A 24,207-nucleotide genomic window follows, 5' to 3' on the forward strand; every position below is an offset into this window, starting at 1 on the left:
AAACGACAGAAAACAAATGAGCTGTCGTGTTGGTACTTTTTAAAACATATACACAACTCAAGCGACTACTGGACAGGCACACCCTTCTTCTCGGTCTCCGTGCCTTCTGCTCGAGAGTGACCGCCCCCGAAAACGTAAATCAACAATGACTTCAATGACACTCAGAAAAGTAAGCACGTAATGCGGCAAACAGAAAATCAAGAGAGGAAATCACAAAATAAATTATATGGGGGGCGGGGGGTTGTGAGCACACAACCAAACAAACTACACAAACAACTCAGAGACAGTCCAGTCTCCTACAAAAGGAAAGATGTTACCAGCCAAGTCTTGTGTCGTTATTAAACAAACACATGACGGAAGTCCGACAGAGCGCAAAAGCAACGCATTCTCACTGTACGTAAACTCTTCACAAGCATTTGCTAAGGCGCAAATTTAACCCAGTTGAGTTCACACGTGCAAATTTACACCGGTGCCGCTTCGCAAACGAGCATTTGCTCCGGGGCAAATTTTTAAACCACCTCCCTGAGGTGGTTTAAAAATTTGGTCCGGTGTAAGCCGTTTTCCAGGGCTACGCCAGAGCTAATTTGCACGTGTGAACGCTCTACTGGGGCAGCCCCGGCATAGCACCGGACCAAATCTTGCCACGTGAACACCCCTATAGACAAACAGTCATTCACGCACACAATTGCACAAAGGGACAGCATAGAATGTCCATTAACCTGCCATGAATGGTTTGGGGATGTGGGAAGAAGCCGGAGTACCCAAAGAAAACCCATTCAGGCACAGGGAAAACATACAAACTCCACACAGGAAGGCCGGGGCCGGAATCGAACCCGGTACCTCTGCACTGTGAGTCGGACATGCCAATTAGTCGGCTACCGTGCCACTCAACTTCACGACAATAATGCAATTTCTTCCAAGTGAGAATAGCTGAAACATTTTCCTTTGAGGGACAGGGGATAAAGTAGATAAAGTAATAAATTAAATGCCCGGACTATGGTAATGGTACATAATGCCTTGACACAACTACAGTATAACACTGGTCAACAGCAAATGAGGGCTTTATGTGTCCCTTGAAATGTTTTTTGGCAGAGATTTTAAAAATGCCTCTATTTTTTTCTAAGTTTGACCAAAAAAACTTTCGCAACACAGATTCTATCATGCGTTGTAATTTATTGCTGTGACGGTTCATAAAAACATTCCACCTGTTGTTGAAATTCACCTATAATTGCTAAATATTACATAACCCACCCACCCATCCATTTTTCGATCCGCTTTACCCTCACAAGGGTCGCGGGTGTGCTGCAGCCTATCCCAGCTGTCTCCGGGCAGTAGGCGCCCTGAACTGGGCACAGTCGCTAAAGTGATCAGCTAACGTCTCTTAGGTTCTAGCATTCAAGTAACAGGGCCTGCCGTCAAAATGCTCGCAAATGCGGCCAATTTTTCAGTGCGTGAGGGTAAAAATTTCATCCCATCGCAGTAGCGCGAGTGCATATTTTCATGCACTCTGATCATTTCTGCAGTCTGATGCTTAAGACATGGTTGAAAGTCAACGTCTTTTTACACAGCTTTAGCCAGTCTTCTCCTGCGCGCTCTTGGCTTCGAACGAGACAGCTCGGTCCCATTCGGTTTTTCGGAGTGCTCCGCAACCGCTCCAACTGAGGACAAGCAGTGCCCAGTGCGTCATGCACTACAGATGCAAATAGTTTGAGCTGGAACTGCTGATTGGTTAAAACAGAGGATGTGTTTGGAATTAATGAGAGGGGAGTGCACGCTGCCTCTCTGAATACACTTTGTATTCAAGTTAGACATCACCCGGTGCAATGATTGGAGGGCTGCTGCATCCACGTACACGCGCATCACACCATTGGAATGACAACAAGCTTTGCTAATTAGGAAAATGAAGCGGTCTATCGCCTTTTTTTTTTTAACAAAGAGAGACAAACAAAATAAGAGAGAGGTGGATTTTTATGTGAGAGCTAGCGAGAGGGGCAAAATCAGAAGGCACTGATGATGGGAAGGGAGATATTGGCCAATAGGTTAAGAAAAAAAAGTACTGCTTTCAACCACAATGGCCTAATTCTTAACACAAAACAGTTATGTCCATATCACGGCAAGCCTGCAAATTGATATTGCGCAGGACGTAAATTGAATCAAATTTGAGGGACCAGTCTTTGATGCTAGGGTGAAGTGGATTAGGAGGCCCCAATGTGAGAGCTTGCTCCCTTGAGTTACACAAAATAATGTTCACATTAAAGCAAAAGCCTGTGGTCTATTGTCTTCATTTAAAATTGGATACAAATAATTTACCTGTTTTGTCAGCCAGTGTTGGTTGCAGACTAACCTTTTGTGCCAGTAAAATATTTGGAAAATGTACAATAGCTTGAGTCACTGTCAATCTTAAGACAACTCTACATCAGCAAAAATGGCCATGCTTTACCTCCCCCAAAAAAGAACAGATGTGACCAATTCTTTTGAGATACCTACGACTTTTTTTCTTGGTAGCACCTAAGTTGGCTGCACCAATGCTACCAGTGAAAACGTTCGTGTCGAGTCCTGCATTACAAAGCACAAATTGAACACCTTTTGAAGATGCAAACTGTTTGTTTGTTTGTTTTATTGTTTATTGAACATAAAACATATACAGTAATAATTTGACAGAAAATAAGGTAGATAAAAAAAGTAAAAAGAAAGAAATCAGTCTTCATTCAACACAGTTATTATGTTCAAGGGAGTAGGATGAAGTAAAAAACATATCTAGTCCTACCCCGTTATGTGTTTATATCTACTAAATCATTTTTATATCAATCAGAAAAGAAAAAGTAAGAAGAAGTCTCCATTAAGGCTCATACTTTACCCTTAACCGTGATATTTTTACAACTTTTGGTTTGTATCGGGATTATATACATCCTCACCCTGGCACTCTTGTGTCAAATTTCTCTTGTATTCATAATGGTTATTTCAATACGTTTCTCTATTTATCAACTTAGTTCTGATTTATCATTATATTTAATGTTTAGAATTTATCATTTTAACTCTGATTGATGTAGGTTGTTTGTACTATTTTTTTGAATTTGTTTTTGAACTCAGCAAGTGATTTACTCATTTTTAGGTCCGTTTCGAGATTATTCCACAGATTAACACCTTTGCTAGATACACTTCTTTGCTTGATGTTTGTTCTTGTTTTGAGTTTTTTGAATAAGTTGGTACCTCTTAATTCATAGTTGTTTACTCGAATTTCGAAAAACTTCTGAATGTTTTGGCAGAGCAGGTTATTGTGTGCTTTGTACATTAATTGGGCGATTTTAAAGTCAACCAGGTCATGAAATTTCATCGTATTTAATTTGATAAATAGTGGATTTGTGGGTTCCGTATATTTTGATCTATTAATAATTCGAATTGCTTTTTTTTGTAGTTTGAGAATAGGGAGTGTGTTTGTTTTGCAGGCATTTCCCCATATTTCCACACAGTAGGTCATATATGGTAATAATAATGAAGTGTATAACGTGTACAAAGATCTCTTATTTAGCACTTCCTTGGTTTTGTAGAGGATCCCTATGGTCTTGGCTATTTTTCTTTTTACGTTATCGATATGTGGTTTCCATATATGTGGTGACATATATGTGGATATGTGGTGACAATTTATTTCTGTCGAACCAGAACTGAAAAAAATTGCTAACTCAAATAAACCTCTTTGAACTGCTCGGTGACCAAAACAAAACAAAAAAGAAAAGAAAAACAGCACAAAAGTTGTTCCGCAACATTAATCCAATTTGTGTCTTCCTCTTGCCATTTTCTCTGCTTGTGTGTAGCATATATTTTTCTCCTTTTCATGTAGTACTGATGCATGCAGTATTACTGCTGTGTGCCCCCCCCCACCCTGAAAAATAGCTTCAACAAGGAAGATAAAAGGCAACGGCATTAAAATGTGTAGGAACACTAGGGTTCTTTGTATTCTAGCTGGGACATCAAAGTACACGGCAAAATCAAGTCGTGCACCAGTCACGTCCATGAGTGGGAGGAAAATACATGACAAATTTATATTGTGTCACCGCTGAGAGTCCACGAGTACGTCTTCATCACAAAGAGCAGATCTCGCAGTTATTTGTCTCCTTGGAGGACAGAGATTCATGGAAGCTTTTGATGCTTTTAAACAAGAATGAGATAGAAGCGCTGACAAGGCCACACCGGTGGAGTAGATAGGGGATGCAAACGTATGCAGAGATCTCAACACCATGCTAATGAAATACATGTTATGCAATCGCACAGGACATCACAGGTGTATTGCATCTCTGTTGAATGTATTCAATTAAAATTGAAGGCTAAAAAGATCAACACTCAGGGGACCACAACATGGAAGACGTAGAAGCGTGTGCGTGCGGACGCGTTCCCGCAAGGTTATGAGGTACCGTACATGATGTGCCCTTCGGAGCCGGTTTGGCAGAGATAAATATGAAACTGCTTCATTATACAAAAAGAAAAAAATACCCTAAATACCAAATTAAGGATACTCACATACCCTGGTGCATGCTTGTAAGCATAGATCCATGCATACATGTGCAAGCTTCTGCCATCAGTTAATTATTTTATTTATTTTATATTATTATTTTGTTTATTGTTTATAAACAAAATAATAACAATATGGACATTATTTATTATTATTATGTTATTTATTTTAGTTATTTTGAGTTGAATATGTTTGAAAACATTCAACATGATGTGATTATTCATTTTATGTCTCCAGGATGTCATTGTTAAATAAAAAATGTGTTTTCAATTTCCAGAAGTTACAATAGCAAAGAGACTCCACTCAACCTGATCACATCACACGCCACAGTGAACAGATTTCGACCATGTTGGTGGTTGGCAGATGGTTTTGTGTTGTCTGAACATAGATCACAGGATAACATGCGGTGCTGGTTCACTCGGAACTCAGGGCTGCATGAAAGCTCAAGGACTTGGCTCCTGTGTAGCAACATTGCTCCCGTGTGGTCAAATTGGGGGGTGAGCCAAGGTGAATACAACTATCGAGAGGTCAAAACTATAACTAGTACATGCTTCCGGAGAATACTCTTAAAAATGCCGAACCGCTTGATCCTCACTAGGGTCGTGGGGGGTGCTGGAACCCTATCCCAGCCGTCTTCGGGCAGTAGGCGGGGGACACCCTGAATCAGTTGCCAGCCAATCGCAGGGCACACAGAGACGAACAACCTTCCACGCTCACACTCACACCTAGGGACAATTTAGAGCATCCAATCAGCCTGCCATGCATGAGCACCCGGAGAAAACCCACGCAGGCCCGGGGAGAACATGCAAACTCCACACAGGGAGGCCGGAGCTGGAATCGAACCCGGTACCTCTGCACTGTGAAGCCGACGTGCTAACCACTGGACTATCAGGCCGCCTCTCTTATAACTACTGTAACATATATTTTTTACATGGAGGTAAAAAAAAAAAATCACTGTGGGGAAACATTACAATAATTAGACAGGACAGTATATTTCTAGGCGGCCCGGTAGTCCAGTGGTTAGCACGTCGGCTTCACAGTGCAGAGGTACCGGGTTCGATTCCAGCTCCGGCCTCCCTGTGTGGAGTTTGCATGTTCTCCCCGGGCCTGCGTGGGTTTTCTCCGGGTGCTCCGGTTTCCTCCCACATTCCAAAAACATGCGTGGCAGGCTGATTGAACACTCTAAATTGTCCCTAGGTGGGAGTGTGAGTGCGAAAGGTTGTTCGTTTCTGTGTGCCCTGCGATTGGCTGGCAACCGATTCAGGGTGTCCCCCGCCTACTGCCCGAAGACAGCTGGGATAGGCTCCAGTACCCCCCGCGACCCAAGTGAGGATCAAGCGGCTCGGAAGATGAATGAATGAATGAATATATTTCTATTTCCACCTATTTCACCTTCACTCCTTACTTGTCAGGTCACCATCACTACAACCTTGTTACTTTTTACTTGCTCATATTTCTTATATTGTTGTATTATGTTCCACCTCTAATACCAAATAGCTATTAAAGGTGAATGAAATTGCTGAGCGGTTCAATTTGAATTTGTTTGTCCATCTGCTCATTAGTGAATAGAGTACTACATGGTTCATGGAGGATGAAGAACAGACGAGGAGTGCCATTATGATGCCAAAGTGACTCATCAATCCCGACATTTTCTATACTGATTGTCCTCATTAGGACTGTGGGTGAGCTGGAGCCTCTCCCAGCCAACTGAGTGGGAGGCAGTCTATACAGTGCTCCCTGCTTTGGTTGCCAGCCAATTGGAAGGAATGTGGAAGGAAACTGATAGAACCTGATAAAAACCGATGAAAGCACAGGGAGAACATCTAGCCTCCCTGGAGGAAGGCCAGAGACAAGCTATTGTAACTAAGTAAGCTACTATATTTGAGTGAGGCCTTGTTTGAGTCTAAACCGTGCCCGAAAAGCTGCTCATTTATTATTACCATTATTTGTAATGCTCCTCCGTGAGCCGTCATCTTATTGTGGTGGAGTAGTTTGTGCGCCCCAATGATCCGAGGAGCTAAATTGTCTGGGGCTTTATGCTCTGGCAGGGTCACCCAGACAATGCACGCAATGAAAACCAGCACCTACAGATCTGAGACCATGGTCCTTAGTCAGGAAAGGGTGGGGTACCCTCTCCGGGTAGGGCGGGGGTCGTTAACATATGGCTCCAGAGCCGCATGCGGCTCTTTAGCGACATCTAGTGGCTCCCTGGAGCTTTATTAAAAATTTTAAATATGGAAAAAGATTCTGATAGTAGGCTAATATAGCTCAAATAGATATAGATACATGTTGCAGCTCCGAAAAAGGAGAGCCGTGGTGTTGTTTTTTTTAAAAAATACACTTTATTTATGCTTTTAACGGTCTCGGCAAACACAGATACGTCTACTTCCGACTCCATGCCTCTCTTCTCTTCAACTCTAGCGGCGTTCAAAGACAGCCTCCGAAAAACGGAAATCCATGATCACTTCACTGACAGCGAAAATAATGCCCCAAAACAAAAAATAAAGCAAGGAAATCACAAAATAAATTCTATGGGGGAGTTTGTGAACACACAACAAAGGAATGAATAAACAAGAACAGACAGTAGAGTCTCATGCTCATACATACAGCATGTTAGTTTCCTTTCCTTCCTTTCCTTCATTGTAAGTTTAATAGAATGCTTTTATTTTTTTGCGGCTCCAGACAGATTTGTTTTTTCTTTTTGTTTTTTTTTGTCCTATAAGGCTTTTTCAACATTTTGGGTTGCTCACCCCTGGGGTAGGGGATGAGATCTTCCCCCGAGTGGAGCAGTTTAAATATCTTGTGCTCTTTTTCATGAAGGAGTGGGAAACTGACAGGTGAATCGGTGCGCCGTCTGCTGTGACGCGAACTCTATATCGGTCTGCCGTGGTAAAGAAGAAGCTGAGCCGAAGGCCGAAGCTCTCGATTTACCAGTTTATCTAAGTTTCTACCCTCACCTTTGGTCATGAGCTGTGGGCCGTGACCGGAAGAATGAAATTACTGATATAAAGTGCCAACATTAGTTTCCTCCTCAGGGGGTCTGGGTTAAAGATAAGGTGAGAAGCTCAGTGATCCAAGTGGGATAAGAGTCGAGTCGCTGATCCTCTGCATTGAGAGGATGAGGTGGCTCGGGCATCTTGTTAGCATGCCACGTGGACGCCTCAGTGGTGAGGTGTTCCGGGCATGTCCCACTGGTAGGAGTCCTGAGGACGATCCAGGACACGCTGGAGAGACTATGGCTACCGGCTGGCTTTGGGATCCCTCAGAAGAAGATGAACGAAGTGGCTCGGGAGAGGGAAGTCTGGGTTTCCCTGCTGAAGCTGCATGATCTGATCTTCACCCCTTGCAAATAAGTCCTGCTGTAGGTGCGGGACCAAACAAAGCACATGCTTGAAACTGCCTTTGATGAACCTGTTTTGGAAGACAATTTCCCTCTGCCTGTGCAAGTGTCACCGTGGCAACCCGCTCTACCTTAGAGATATGGTGAGAAGCTGTGTCATCCAGGGAGGAGACAATGCTTAAAGAGGAGCTAGATAAGGTGGCCCTGAAATCTGGTTTGGATGACTGCTGGACACCTACCTGATGACTGGTTCTGGGGATTTTCCCATCACAAGGATGCCCAGGGGACGACCCAGGTGAAACTGGAGAGACTGTGTCCCCCGGCTGGTCTGGGGGTATCTTGAGTTTTCCTCCTAAAGCTACTGCCCTTGTGACCCAATCTAAGATAAGCAGATAATAATTGATGGATTGGTGGATTAATAAATGTATTAAGGCATCAAATTAAGGTACCACAGCGAACAGATGAGGGCACGATAATAAGCCCTTTCCACAGACAAGGGAATTCATTTGTGTAGTACATAAATAGAGAGAGGATGTTATAGTTAAAAAAAGGAAATCCAATCCATTTAAATCCTATACTGGTCATTCCTGCTAATTTTCAATAGACTCTACGTGTACTCTAATATGAAGAAAAAAATAATAAAGCCATATTCAAATGCATAGGGTTCGTAGAGTTCAGCTTTGTTTGGCCATCTGGCTCATGTGCATAGTTTTCGGCCTGTCCGTGTGAACAATCTACTGTTAATTATCTCATGCTACTAAAACTAATCAAAAACGGGTTGAGGTTAAAAAAATCTATTCAAAAAATCTCAGAGGAAAAAAAAACAATAGTGAGCAACGCTACAGTTTTGGTGGTCTTTCTTCACAGGGTGTGTCCTGATGACCTTTGTCGTTGCAGAGGGGAAATAATGCCGTTTTTAAATTCTCATCTGTTATTATCAGTGTGTGTACGTGTAACTGCGGATCAGTTATCCTATCTTATCTGACAATGGATACAACGCACTACCTGCCTCAGCAGAAAATCTAACCGCTATCACTGAAAGATAACTACATTATACATCAGTATTTTAGAGCGGAGGGAAACTTGTCTGTATCAAAATATGCCATGTTAAAATTCTTTAAAAGAGATGATTGCCACCTGTTTCAGAGGACATCAAGTCTGAACCTCAACACAAATGTATGTGATGCAGTTACTGCTAGCATTTCTATAACTGCAGTGTCGTCTGATGTGCCACTGTGCTAACAAGTCAAATCATATTTTATTACATCCGGCACTTGAAACGGAATAAGTACAGTGGGTTCTGCTGCCAGGTCACTTGGATGGAGTGGAGTTTGAATTACAATGTTGAATCATGAACGAACGTGAAAGCATACTGACTGACACACACACTTTAGTGGAGATTGCGCTACATGTAGTCACGGTTCTGTGGTGAAATAGTGTTCACGGAGCACCTGACCTTTATATCGCAATGAACCTTTAATGACTCAAGGAAATTATCAGGCGGACCCTGTCCTTTGGTACAAACACACACATGCACACAGTGGCCATAAAAAGGTTTGAAGTGGATAATTCTCTCTTTATGCACAACAACCGTCTCAAGAAGCAACCACGACCTCGACCCACCCACACACACTCAACATGCCTGCAGATTACAATGGACGGTGGGAGATGGTGAGCAATGAAAATTTTGAGGAGGTCATGAAAGCCATCGGTAAGTTGCTCTTCTCATTTCCTCAATGTGGTGATTGGCAAAGAAGAAGCCGTTCACGGGGGGGGGGGGCGGGGGGGGGAGATTAAAAACACCCACTGGTGTTAACGTTTAGGGATACAGCCTTAGAAAGTTGGAGTGTTGAGTAAATAGTAATTTTAGTGTCACGCAATGAGTGGAAGAGTCAGGAAAGACCGTTCCCCACTTTCTTCATTGGGTGGCAATTAAATATGGGTCAACTATTTAATCATCATGCAAGGACAACAAGACATCGATCTGGCAAAGAAACATGTTATTTAAATGTTTCTTCTAGAACGTTCCTAGAAAATAAATGTCTCATTGCTGGTGAGCTAACAGGCCCATGGGCTCCTCATGTGATTCTTGGGAGGGGTCCACCTGGTGTCCGAGGGCACCAAATTAGTGACGTGTCTTCGAGAATTATCGTGGCCACTGGAACTCCTCCATGGCATCACTTTGAATTGTACCCATACAAAGACTCACACAATTATTAATATGCTCGCTTGTCTGCTGACCAAACAATCTGTTAATATATCTTACCCCGCCAAACTTTTTTCATTAATAGTCATTAATTACTATAAAGCGTGCGAAATCTTTCAAACTGTGGATTTATTACTTTGCTCAACTATCCCATCGAATGTTTTTGCATTTTGATTAAGATTTCAAAGCATACGTAAGAATCACAGTGGGTGTGCGGTGTGTGTTCAGTCCACACATTGAAGCATGAAATGTGCATCCTGAAAAAAGGACAACAAAGTGACATTCGATCTTCCGTCATCCATGCACGCAGATATCGACTTTGCCACCAGAAAGATCGCTTCCCATCTGCATCAGACAAAAGTCTTTGTTCAGAATGGAGACAAGTTTGAAACCAAGACGTTGAGCACCTTCAGAAACTATGAGGTCAACTTTACCGTTGGAGTGGAGTTTGAGGAGCAGACAAAGGGTCTTGACAACCGAAAAGTCATGGTAAGAACAGCTGACTGATTTTTAAACAGGTCACCGTAATGGTTTTTTTTTTCCATTTTCAAACTTTAAAGCACATGTGTCAAAGTCAAGGCCCGGGAGCCAGATCTGGCCCGCCACATCATTGTATGTGGCCCACGAAAGCAAATCAAGCAGGTCAAGTTCCAAGATGCTTGCTAAAGCCTGAACCAAAATTTCAAACTGTGATATGTAATCCACAATAACGGTCATTATTCTTGACTTCGGAGTTTAAAACTAGTCATTCATCAATTTGTTGTGCGCTGTGTATGTAATATGTGGAGGGGATTAAACATTTATATGGTTTCCCAAAACTCATAACGGCCCTCCAAGGGAAACCGTAACTACAATGTGGCCCGCGACCAAAATGAGTTTGACACACCTGCTTTAAAGGAAACTCCTGAACATGTGCTCACAGTCGATAAGTGAGGGATCACTGTAACAGCGGATCACATTCATGGATGTTTCTATTTGTTCTTTTTGCAATGTCGCAGACCCTGGTTAACTGGGACGGGGATAAACTGGTGTGTGTTCAGAAGGGGGAAAAGGAAAATCGTGGTTGGAAACACTGGATTGAGGGAGATCTTCTACATCTGGTGCGAAAGGAGCAACGTTTGACAGAAAAACAATACGAACACGTTATTACGGCCAACCTCATTATTTGCTCTAAAAATTTTTTAGAGCAAATTAGAGCTAAAAAAAAAATAAACTAGAAAGAGAGAGCAAGATAAAACATGTTTAGTGCCCAATTCACTTGATGGAATCTCTCCGAGCACACAAATTACACTGTCTGAGGCAATAACAATAAAAGGATGCTGTATTAACAGATGATTACAGATAAAATATCTGAAATGTTATGTAAGAGAAATGTTGCCACATCTTACATTGTTGGTCTAACGGTGTCCTTACATTGTTGGTCTAAAGGTGTCTGTCCTTTCTTTTAGGAAATCCATGTGCTGGACAAAGTCTGCCACCAAGTATTTAAGAAGGCCCAGTAAGATGAGCTCGGGTCTCATGTTGTCCTATGTTGGATAATGCAGTCTATTTATAATGTATGAAAGTAATAAACTGAAAATGGAACTTTTTGCTCAGTGCTTTTATATCTCAAACATAATGTTCTCTCTTTGGCTCTTATTTTCTATGTAATATCAGAGCAAAAACAGCCCACTCACAAACATTGTGCATTATTTAGATTTCCTGTTAGGCTCGCATTTACACCGTTATTGTATTATTTATTTGAGTGTAGCTTAGAGGCCAAGACAGAAAGCTGTTTTTGGGTCGGAATGGCGCGCACACACAGCAATTCATATGAATGTTTCAATGTTTAGGCGGAGAGAAACGTACCGACTGACCTGGCTCAATCGTTACATCGACTTGAGGCAGCCAAGCGATTACGATACGTTCGGTGCTTACTTTGAACTTGAGTTCGGATTACAATGAACCCATAATACCCTTTTGTTCAAATGCCAGATTTTAGTGACATGACGCAAGTCTAAACATGACATTATGATTCATATAGCATTCAAATATGCGTTAAGCAGTAAAATACAGCTGTTTTCAGCCATCTCAGTGGGCGGCCATTTTGGCACTTGCTTTCGAATGAAAATGACTCCACAGTTTCGCAGGGCTCAGGTCACGACCAATCATTGCGTCGTGACCTGAGCCCTGAGCAACTGTGATGTCATTTTCAGATGACAGTGTCAAAAGGGCCACTCTGAGATGACTAAAAATGGGAAGATTTTGCAACTTTATATTCCACCAACGCAATATGAATCCGAATGCTGTGTTTAGACCTGTGAAGGTGCATAGAACATATGATAACAAGAAAATGCTGGTGTTGACTTCCTCTTTCAGGTATAAAGGTTCAACCTTGGTTTCAAAATTTTACAAAAGCACACTTGAAATCTCTTGAAGATTTGATTTTGGTCTGACAATAACAAGATGAGACTTTTTGAGCCATGAGATATTCCACTTACCCAGAGGTACAAAGAGATTTTTCTTTTAATTACAGTGATTTTAATTTTGTTCCGTTATGTACGTAAAGCGGTTCGGACGACAAATCTCAGCACAATTACATCATGTATTATGTCTCCATAAATTGTTAATTTATGAAGCACACGTTCCTCCACAATGGCAGAGCTCGCTGCATAGCCGTCAAATGAGATGGCTACCTTCAGCCTTCGGTTATCTTGCTCTGCTGATTTGCACAATTCCAAATGGGAACGGGTCGATTAGACGGCAGCGCTGTTCGACTCAGACTGTTCGTATGCCTGCAAGGTCAACTCAATGTAGCCAGACCTCTGGGATTCCTTCTGGGCATAGATCTGTTGAGACAGGGGTGTATATTTATTTATGACTTTCATGGGCATATGTACACGAACACCAAATTGTTAAATAAATTGTGAGGTAAAATAAACTGCCGTCCTGAAAATCAGGCGCTGATTTATTTTGGGGATCCAACCAAATTATTTTTTTTAAAAAAGCTAACTAATGAAAATGGTCGGGGGGAGGAGTGGAAAGGAATGTTCCTTTCTTTCTACACACAGCACAGTAAAAATTGTTGGGATTCTTTTCTTGAAGTAACCCAAACTCACCACGGAATTAACTTCAAATTGATGAGACTGGAACTTGCTGCAACGTACACTGACAATTTGCGGTGCATGTGGGAAAATGTTGATGCAAAAAAATAAAAATGCAACAAAAAAGAGAGTGTAAATCCATCCATGAAAAAGCACTCCCACAGTAATGAGTACTGCCTATGACCCTAACCTTGACTGCTCCTGACAGCAGCGTTCTCACCTTGAGAAGGTCGGTGTTTGTCGCCTGACGGTTGGAAGCTTCCTGTGCCGACTCGCTGTGAGGGTGGAGCAGGTGGAAGAGAGACACGAGGCTGACTGCATCCTCCACCCTGAATCACACAAACGCATTTCTTTTTCCGGTGTGTGACCATACATGGCCTTTCATTCATTCCCTAAAATGAATTGTGTGATCTTCTACGTATATGCGGCAGCAAATTTTGCTTTATAACTTGGTACAGAAATAAGATAAAATAACCTTTATTTGTCCCACACTGGGGAAATTTGCACTCTACAGCAGCAAAATTGGGGAGGGGGGGGGGGGACAAAGTGTTTCATTACAAAATAAACGTTTCAGAAAAGAACTGTACACTGTTCAAATGGAGTGTTAAAAAAAGAATAGTTTTGTACAGAATACATAACATAATACAGACTGATGAAATAAGGCCCTAACGCAATTGTTGCTTGATGAAGAATTGTAGCAATGTCAGTCCTCCTGGGAGAATCTTCTCCAAAACAAGGAATTTCATTTCTGACTGACGAAAGCTGCTCAAAGCAGAGACACTCAGTTTTTCGCATTCCCTATCCTTACTATACTAACCTTATCTGGATGCCATTCCTCACACACATTTTTCTTTTACAAATTCGAATTGATATTTTGTCGTGTTTTGGAGTGATTCTGTGTTGTTTTATTTTAAAGTACCGTAGTCTGGATTCAAATGATCGGGATCATGATAAGGCTTCTTCAGAGCTTGCCTATGGGCTGATCATTTGAATTGCAGTAGGTGTGTTGGCGGACGAAAAAAAATTCTGAAACACGCATGACAGCAGCCATCAAGGACAACAGCTGGACATGCCGGTCTTAAATTATAAACAGTTCAGGTTCTTCTTGTACCTTGACCTTTTTATGGGGTAAATATATCAAGGATTTTAAAAAAATTAAATAATTTTGATTTGTAATATTACATTATAGCAGTGCTTTTGATAATCAATTTAGCTTTGCTCCTAGACAAGAAAAGGTTTACTGTTATACACAATGTGAATTTAATAAATTAAAACAAATTGATTTCATGCAAACAAAAACAAGAAAAACAATTATTCATACCTTATAGTCTTGTTTCTAGCGTTTCTTAAAAACTTTGCTTCCCTGAGATTAAGCCGACCCCATGTACAGATGTGAAATCAATCTTACAATTTCAGCACACTCAAACTCACAATTCCTTCTTCAACATGTCCACGATGAGGCCATCAATCCTACGAGCGTTGACCAGGTACCAGGCCATGCCTCCAAAGTGCCGCGTAGAACGAAGAAGCTCGTATTTCCCGTGTTTGTCCAGATCTTCATAGGTGGCCGCATGCACCTGACACAAATATTTGGTGGATGCAACATTGCTTTACTTGGCTGTCTAAAAATTGGAGTTCAGATGGTGTGCGAAGCAGTCCGCTGACCTTGATGTACTGTGAAGAGTCAGGTTCAAACTGGACTAGACACAAGTCCAAAACATCCTCATGTCGGTCCTGAGCGAACACCATCTAAAAGAAAATAGGAGTATGCAAGTAAAACAGAAAATAAAAGCAAGGGACTCGGTGTGAACTTTAATTTTCTGCCCGTAGCAAAATAAAATACCGGTACATACAGCTACATCATGTTATGGTTGTTTTCAGAGGAAGTCAGCCCAAAAATTGTCTTTCCAATATGTTCCCTGTGTGCTTCCACTCGTCTAAACACGGCGCATTCTGGTTCATATTGCATTTATGGACAATGAGTAAAGCAGCTAAATTCACACGTTTTCAGCCAAATTGCTGAAGCTGAACCATGTTTGGGCATTAAGTGAGCCCTGAGCAACTTTGATGTCATTTTCAGGGGACTTGTTACAGTACTGCTCAACTCATATTCCATCATCCATCCATCCATCTATCTATCCTTTCTCGATCGCTTATCTGGGTTTGGTCGCAGGAACAGTTGTTTTAGCAGGGAGGCCCGGACTTCCCTCTCCCCAGAGACTTCTTCGTGCTCTCCTGAGGGCATCACAAGGCGTTCCCAGACAAGCGGCGAGACAATGGTGCGACCGAGGCATATATCCAGGCCTGACTCCAGACCGGGTCCCCCCGGTCGCGCGCGTCCGCAAAAGGAAAAATGCTGTCTTATTTTTGTTTTCATCATAAGAGGTCATATGAGCCATGCTTTGTTTGGTCATTCACCTGAAGACCTGTTTGCCACGGGCGACGCTACCAAGGGCACAAAACCCCAGACAACTTCGCTCCGAGGATCACACAAGCCCCTCCACCATGGAAAGGCGACGGCTCACGGAGGGGCTCATATTCCATAAAGGCAATATGTATCAGAATTCCATGTTTGGACGTGTCGGGTGGCAGAGAACCTCTTCTTGTAATGAAAATTTGGAGGTGGACTACCCCTTAATAGCTCGAACAGCTACAGTACAATTTCAAACATGACTGACAGTAAAACGCAGCTCGGGTGGGATATTTGACTTGGCTATTTTCAACCTTTAGGTTCTCTTCATTGAAGAGCAGATGCGGAGTGATTTTGCGTCCATCCTTTGGGAAGTAGACCTGAATGAGTCGGTCCCGCTCTTCCCAGGTGGCTTTTCTTAGAGTGCCATTGGTCTCCCTCACAAGGATGAACCTTTCCTGAGGGGAGAACAAACACAAAGTAATACATGAAGATTACGTGATTAAAACAAATACCGGTATTTAAAAATCAAAAGGGTGTTACATTTTTGTGCGTGTCTGAAAAAGGTTTGCAGTCCTTCCGTAATCAGCTGACAATGCATATCCATTCCATAACAGGAAAGGAGATACAAATAAGTATTTTCGCAACCATAAGGTGCGCTGTAGTCTTTTTCTCCAAAATGGACGGGACACCTAACAATGCGGAAGTTCCAAAATCTGTGAATGTTGTTGTGTGACTCGGATGAGCTCTCCCTCTTGACCGACTGATGTTGTGCCGACACGCTTCATATACAGAGGAAATGAGGACATCCTGTAGTTGAGGACAGCATGTGGACGTTAAAATGGGAAGGTTGGGCGTGAAAAAGGACGCGAAAGGCATGCCACGAATAGGTGCATATCGTGCCAGTACGTGCATTGTGCATAACAGCATCCTGAAAACGGCACCTACGAAGAGAATTCAAGATCAACTAATACAGTGTTTTTCAACCAGTGTGCTGGTGTGCCGTGGGAAAATATCCAATTTTTGTGCCTGTGCAGTCTTTCGCCCAGAAAGTAATCATGTAGTACCCTCTCCTACCGCTAAGGAGCAGCAACAGCTAGCCAATTGCTTTGCGTTTCGAGAGAGACAAGCCAATTTGTGACGCATGAATGCAGGACGACGGTGAAACAATAAATATGAAATATGTTAAAATACTGTTTTCTTTGTGTTCATTTGATTCCAATTCAAGCTGTTATAACGCCATTCTTCAAGTTAAAATCGGTTATAGGAACAATATAACATGTTAATTGTTAAAATAAGTGTGGGGGGGGGGTTTCAATGAAAGAAGTGTGCCTTGGCTCAAAAAAGTTTGAAAAACACTGAAGCACCATGGTGCTTTCATTTTATGAAACAGCGCCATACATCCATTCGGGCAAGGACGGCCGTGGCGCAGCAACATCTGGCAGATTTCAAGGAAAAGCTGGCCATCTTCCGCTCCTAATGCAGTAAAAAGTGTACCGCTCTGCATTGCATTAAATTAAGCCGCTTTCTTGGATATTTTAATTCTTTATTCTGCCACTATGGCTTCCATTACCGACTGTTCTCCCAACCAATCTTCACATTCCTAGCTTACCCACTTGGGCTTCATTATTAAGCCCAATCAAAATGGCAGCAAATGAACTCGGAGCTTGCCATCAATCCGGGAGGCTTGACGAAGGAACTCCAACCACTGGACATCGGTGTAAATAGGGTGGTCAAAGTGAAGTTGCAAGATGTGTGGGAGTGACACAGCTTTACTAAGACTGGGGCAGCATATACGCCACTATTGGTGAATGGTTTTGGGATGCTTGGGTTAACGTGTCTGTTTGCACTGATGTTCGAGCTTTCGCAAAAGCCGGCATCATTTCCGAGGAGCCACACGGTACTGACTCTGACCATGGGGGAACTTGGCGTGTTTGATGGACAACTTGCCCAGCTGTTTATTTCGGAACCAGAAGATGAGGATTTTGATTAATTTGTGGATGAGGATCGAGGATTGGTAAATTCTTCACGAACATACGAACTCTGTTTTTCTCCTATTGCCTTTTTAAAAACGTATGCTAGAGTGCATGCATGTTACCATATCTTTGTGGTAGAGTACGTTTTACCATGCTTGTGTCCAATACTGCAGTGTGTCTTTTGTATGCGTTCAGTACAGAAATAGCAGGTGTATCTGACAATTCACCTTTTAATGCAGTGTGCCGTATGGTCTTCAAAATATGATAGATTTGATTTACTGTGCATTATTCTGAATTTTGAGGTATTTCTGATATTTGGTGGCTTTCATTTTGTTGGCCGAGGTGTTGTTTCTTTTTTGTGTGAAGTACACTGAGTTGCCTTATGTGTGAAATGTGGTGCACAAAGCTCCCTTGCCTTCAATGAAGTTTTACACCAATATAGGTTGAAGCAATGTCCATCCAAACTGTTCCCTGCTCTTTTTTGTTTAGATAATGAAGATGAATGTACTTACCCTGTGTGGAATATTGTAGGTGATGTCTGTGAAGACATATTTGGCTGTATCAATCCCATCTAGAATTTTGTCCACAGACAGTATGTCACTGATAGGCTTCCTCTCAGGTAAAACGGGTGGCATTTGGAGCAGCTTTTTTGCCTTCTCCGTGGCCAACTTCATTGCCTGAATGCATAGAGTGGCTAATGAGTAAAATGTCACATGTAAGATTACAAGTAAAAAAAAAAAGGGTCAAATTGAAGGCACCTGCTCCAACTGTTCATCGGTCATGAGTTTATACGTTGGCGGGCTCAGCTCCTGTTTAAGTGATCGGAACACCTTTTGCAGATCCAGGCCTGTTATCCTGGTGAGGATGTCCTGCACAACTGGGTCTGTGAACTGGGGTTTTTCTGTGTTTTGGCCTAAGAAAAAGAAAATATGAAATCCTAATTATGCCTCCGACTGATTGCTCAAGGTAAACATTCATCTAAATTCAGTTAACTGAACTTAATTGACGAGCAACATGACACAATTGTCTATCTATCTTCGCCATAATAAATGTAGAACGCTACCGGTACACTGAATTGCAATTTATTTTTCTATCAAACTTCACCAACCAAACAACAGCTGTAAAAACAATGTTTCATTGCAATATATACTAAAAATGAACGTACCGTTTCACAGTTGAAAAATGCAGAAGCTACAGTTCGTACAACAAATCCAAACGTGAATGTTTTGTACTTGCAACACATGACAAGGTCAGCTTGATATTTACAGATTTTGCTCAGCACGTTATTATGCATTGAATACATACCGCTGTCTTGCGGATCGCGGCAAAATGTCCTGGTGACACATTTTACATTCAGGTTTTTATTTCTCTTAACAGTTTGCAACCAAGAGTAGCCTCGACATAAGCACCGTGCCTTTCCGAAGGCCGCCATATTTCTTCTTCTTCGTTTATTTTTCTTCTTCTCTTACGCCTCGCAGATACACACGGTTGCTGTCGTCGCATTACTGCCACCTTCTGTTTCAGAATCAGAATCAGAATCATCTGTATTGGCCAAGTATGTAGAACACACAAGGAATTTGTCCCCGGTATAACACGCTGCACTAGTATCATCGTAAACAACAAAATCATCGAACCATTTTAGAGTAACTTGTAGTTTTGTAGTACCATTTTGTAGTGCAAGAAGAGTGACTACATCAGTGACTGTTTAAGGAGTTAATGGCTAAAGGGAGAGGCGGCCCGGTAGCCCAGTGGTTAGCACGTCGGCTTCGCAGTGCAGAGGATCGGGTTCGATTCCAGCTCCGGCCTCCCTTTGTGGAGCTTGCATGTTCTCCCCGGGTTGGGTTTTCTCCGGGTGCTCCAGTTTCCTCCCACATTCCAAAAACATGCATGGCAGGCTGATTGGACGCTCTAAATTGTCCCTAGGTGTGATTGTGAGCGTGGATGGTTGTTCGTCTCTGTGTGCCCTGCGATTGGCTGGCAACTGATCCAGGGTGTCCCCCGCCTACTGCCCGAAGACGGCTGGGATAGGCTCCAGCACCCCCCGCGACCCTAGTGAGGAATAAGCGGTTCAGAAAATGGATGGATGGATGGATGGATGGCTAAAGGGAAGAGCCGTTTAAGTGTCTACTGGATTTGGTGCGCATGGATCTGTAGCGTCTGCCTGAGGGGAGTGGCTGGAAAAGGTGGCGGGCAGGGTTTCAGGAAAGGTCAAACATAAGTGACTCTAAAAAAAAACGGTAAATGGGCTGTCACTTGTTTAGCGTTATTCTACCTGGGGTCCTTAAAGCGCTTTACACTGTTACCTCATTCAAATACTGATGACGCAGCATCAGGGGTTCAGTATCTTGCTCAGGGACACTTCGACATGGTCGCAATGGCCAGGGATCAAACCAACAATTTGTGGGTTGGGAATCGACCACTCTACCACAGACAGACAGACAGACAGATAGATAGCTTAGATTGACACCTAAATGTAAAATGTAAAAATACAGAAATTCAATGACATGTTCAAGGTACAATGTAAAAATTGTCATCCAGTAACCCTGCATTTCTACCAAAAATGCTGATTAACATATAATCATGCACTGTTGAATTTCCTCAGAATTCATTAAATGTCAGCTGTTTTTCTCAAATTGGGAGAGTCTGTGCCAGTTATTTTCGACCGTCTTGACTAATTGTGGAAGGCCGACAGAAAATTGAGTTATCTCGCTGCATGGAACAAACCAAAATAAGGCTTTAACCCTCTTTTTTTCAAGAGAGGTGAGGGTGGGGTACATTTCTACCATTTATAATTCTTTTGAAAACAGGATTGAACATTGGTAGGTTTCTTGAAAATACTCGTTTACAAGGAAAATTTCAGAGAAAAAGGCTTTTTTGTGAAAGGATGCATTTAAAGCAAAGCAAAACTTTTACTTATTATTTTTGCATTTGTAATACCACAAAAATCTCATCAATATTTTCCTGCTAAATAACACAAAAAATGCCATTTTGATTGCAAAATAACAGATTATTGCCAGATAAACACTGCACCAATTCATGACCTATGCATGACCTTTTCATGAAAGTTGAACTTCATGTGCGTATGTGTGTGTGTGTGTGTGTGTGTGTATCGCCAGACCACACCCAACACCCACTCACGCTGTGTGCTACCAATATCTGATCAAAGCCACTTCTGCTATCTAATGGCGATTTATCACACTGACATCATTCCCACAGCCTCGACACTGACCGAGTAGGTGCGCGAAGCCCTTTATTTATATATATTTTTAATGAAAAACACCCAAAACTTATTCAGATTTTTCCGCACGAAATGATTGATTTTTCGCAAACGTTTTGACATTAAATGAGTTTTAAGGGATGATTTTGAGTAAAATAACATTTCACCCCAAGTGAACAACATTCCAAGCGATAAAGCATCATGGGATACCGAATCTCATATAGACCCGTGTATTTACTGTAAAAGTGGCGTCTTGTTTATTTATTTATTTATTGTTTGTTAAAATTTATATCCTAATGTCCAAAAAAAAACTGATTTAAAAATATCAAAACGGAAAATAATGTTGTCCTAAATACTGTAATCTGTCCACAAGATGGCACTATGATAACACGCGAGAGCATAATGACTCACGTTTGGAAATTTCAAAGCTATTTTACTCCTTAAAAAGTCACACTCGTCCCTAAGATTAGTGTTTCCCCAAAAAATTATTGAGCCAAGGCACTCATTTTACTACTTTAAATCTTATATCACCAAAGGTCTTCCGTGTTCCCATATGCTGTTTAATGTGTACGTGTTAGTGTTACCACCTTCTCCATTCACGGTAGCCCTACAACTATCATTATTAGTAGGAGTTGAAAAAATTACAGCAATCCAACCGCTTATCTTGTTTAGGGTCACGGGGAGCTTGTGCATATCCCAACTGACTTCCGGGACTGTTCGGTCGATAATTACAGGTCATATCGAAACGGACAACCATTCACACTTAGCATGCACACCACGATTCAATGTCTGTTCCGTGACGCTCATCATGCTTCCTGCACTGTACTCAATCAAGTGCACCACAATCAGTAAAGGTCTTGAATTTATTTAATTTCAATATCTTACCCTCAACTCATACTCTGCTGTACCGGTACATTCGTGTTGCACACACCAGAGAGAACACACACGCGCGCACACGCGCGCACACACATACTCACACAAACTCACACGCACACGCTGGGATGCAAAGTGAAGTCAGAGTGAAAGGGGTGTGCAAACTGTGCAGGACCACTTGAACCGGAGGGGGGAGTGGAGTTTCACCAGTTGAACTGAAGGCTGGGGCGGGACGGGTGGGGGGGGGGGGGGGGGGGGGGGGTTCGTGGTGCTTTGCTCAAGGACCACTCAACAGTCTTCAGGAAACAGACGAGCATCTCTTCAACAACACTTGTTGTTTTTACATTTGTCCCCAGCTTATCTCAAACCAGTTCCTTACAAATACTGCCGCCCCAATTGGTTGGCATCGTGATACAAGTCTTTCTATTTGTTTCTGGCATCTCCCGAATATGTATCATTAAATATGTTTTTTAACGGACTGTTTTCACTTACTTTTGTTGTTGTGTTATTGTTTTTTGTATTAATTTAGATTCATTCTATTTCAAAGATGTAAGTTATTCTGTTTTGCTATTCCTTGTAAATGGATCACAAATCGATTATTTGTTTATTGATTGATTGATTTGTTAGTTTGTTTGTTTATATACACACTTTTTATGGATGTAACAAATGCAGCTGATGAAAATTACCTTATTCTGCCATTCTGTACAGACACAAAGAAGATATTTGCTACTACTTAAAAATATAGACCATATCCTCACTAGCTCACGAATCTATGGAATTTTAAATGAATGGTATAGATGGGGGTGTGCCTTCAGTTGGTAATGAGGTGAATGGTTAGCAGTAGTCAGGCCAGAAGCACAGACAACAGTGGAATGATGTGTTGATTGAGCTGCAAGAGGCCCCTACAACACAACCAAATGTATGCAGCTGTCACATTGCTGAAAGAAAAAGACAAGTAACTACACTGTAAAAAAAAAACTATTTGGATGGATGGTGCTAAAACAAACATTAAATTTGAAACAACCTTAAAATCTAAATTATTGACATTCATGGCAACAATGTTAGTCAGCACATCAAAGCAAGCAGTTGTTTGCTCCAAAACAGTTTGCTGAGTTGATGTCTGAGGGACAATACACACGGGGCAATTAGTTCTGAAAACCTTTTTTTAATTTCGTTGTTGAAAATGTTGCAGCAAATTTTCACTTTAGCAAAAGTTAAAATATTTTGTTGAACTGCCCAATTTCAAATGTTATCAATGTTTGTTGCCTTTACATTTTGACTTCACTAATTCTTTTTTACAATGTCACCCAAAAGTCAGTCAGTCTGTCTATCTGTCTGTTTCTCCCAGTCATCATATTGGCTTCAATTTAAACGGTTTGATTGCACCGAATTGAACTTGATCAAATTGTTCCACTTGAAAATATAGAGAGAATTATCTTTTATTGGAAATCCACAACACCCCCCCCCCCCCACACACACACACACCACTCATAAAAAGTTATGGATATTGGCTTTTGGGTGAGATTTCAGGACGAGACAAAAATGCATTCAAACCTGTACACATGAACTTAGTGTGATCTTTATCACGCTTTTGAATGCATATGTTCAACTGTTAAATGTTTCAATACTTTTTGCACAAGTTGCTGTTCTCGAACAAGGAACTGAAAGGCAAAATTCACAAAAAGCGTTGACAATAAATGTCTTGGTTTAATTAGAGCTGGTATTTCACCAGTCGACCTCATCATGCTATTCCCATTTTGACATCATGAGACCAAGACGACACGTCACAATGGATCAACAGTACCTTGATGAAGATGAAGAAGTGGACGTCCTTTGGCCATATCCAATGCTGTTGACCGCTACATTGTGAACAATGCCCCGAGAAACCGGATGAAGAATGCCCACTCACCTCCAGGCACTTTTAAAGGAGGTGAGAGCCACAGAAGTGTCATGCCAGGCCATTCAAAACCATTTACATCAGCCTGGTCTGCGTGCTAGACGAACTGTAGGGGTACCTGACCACACTAGCAGGCACAGACGTCTCGTCTTGCATGGGCCAGGGAGCATTTACGCTGGAAGAAGGACCGGTGGGCCTCAGTGCTGTTCTCTGATGAAAGTCGATTCACGTTGAGCAGAAATGACGTTGGAGACGTCAAGGAGCGCGTATGCATCAGCCACTGTTGTCAGCAGACGAGCTTTTGGTGATGGCGGTGTGACAGTGTTGGCAGGTATGTCCAGTCGGTACAGAACTACCAAACACTTTAGGGCTGTTCACACGGCAAGATTTGGTCCGGTGCTGCGCCGGGGCTGCCCCAGTAGAGCGTTCACATGTGCAAATTAGCTTATACCGGACCAAATTTGACCCACTTCAGGGAGGTGGTTCAAATAATTGCTCCGGAGCAAATGCTCGTTTGTGAAGCAGCACCGGTGAATAGTACAGTGACAAGCCCATCCTACCTGAATAACATTATTCATCTAGTGATTGTGCTCCATAGGATCGCCTGAATCTATCAATCTATCTATCTATCTAGATCGATAAATATAGATAGATATGCATGCATGTATGTGTATGTGTGTGTGAGTACAATAATAATA

At 42.0% G+C, this 24,207-nt stretch overlaps 2 protein-coding genes across 2 annotated transcripts; one reads left to right on the forward strand and one right to left on the reverse strand.

Moving 5' to 3' along the window:
* The first annotated feature begins 9,441 nt into the window (after positions 1–9,441).
* Positions 9,442–11,637, forward strand: rbp2a (retinol binding protein 2a, cellular). Its single transcript, XM_052079125.1, has 4 exons — positions 9,442–9,558; positions 10,364–10,542; positions 11,052–11,153; positions 11,502–11,637. The coding sequence occupies exons 1-4, from the start codon at positions 9,486–9,488 to the stop codon at positions 11,553–11,555; spliced, it is 408 nt and encodes a 135-aa protein (XP_051935085.1). The 5' UTR covers positions 9,442–9,485; the 3' UTR covers positions 11,556–11,637.
* A 903-nt stretch (positions 11,638–12,540) lies between these two features.
* On the reverse strand, positions 12,541–18,987 carry mrps22 (mitochondrial ribosomal protein S22). Its single transcript, XM_052079065.1, has 8 exons — positions 18,828–18,987; positions 18,281–18,435; positions 18,035–18,199; positions 15,861–16,004; positions 14,802–14,885; positions 14,568–14,713; positions 13,357–13,465; positions 12,541–12,881 (listed from the first exon to the last, which is right to left on the reverse strand). The coding sequence occupies exons 1-8, from the start codon at positions 18,952–18,954 to the stop codon at positions 12,789–12,791; spliced, it is 1,023 nt and encodes a 340-aa protein (XP_051935025.1). The 5' UTR covers positions 18,955–18,987; the 3' UTR covers positions 12,541–12,788.
* Positions 18,988–24,207: the final 5,220 nt, after the last annotated feature.

The sequence above is a fragment of the Hippocampus zosterae genome, chromosome 10 (genome assembly GCF_025434085.1).
Source record: "Hippocampus zosterae strain Florida chromosome 10, ASM2543408v3, whole genome shotgun sequence".
In the NCBI taxonomy this organism is placed as follows: Eukaryota; Metazoa; Chordata; class Actinopteri; order Syngnathiformes; family Syngnathidae; genus Hippocampus; species Hippocampus zosterae.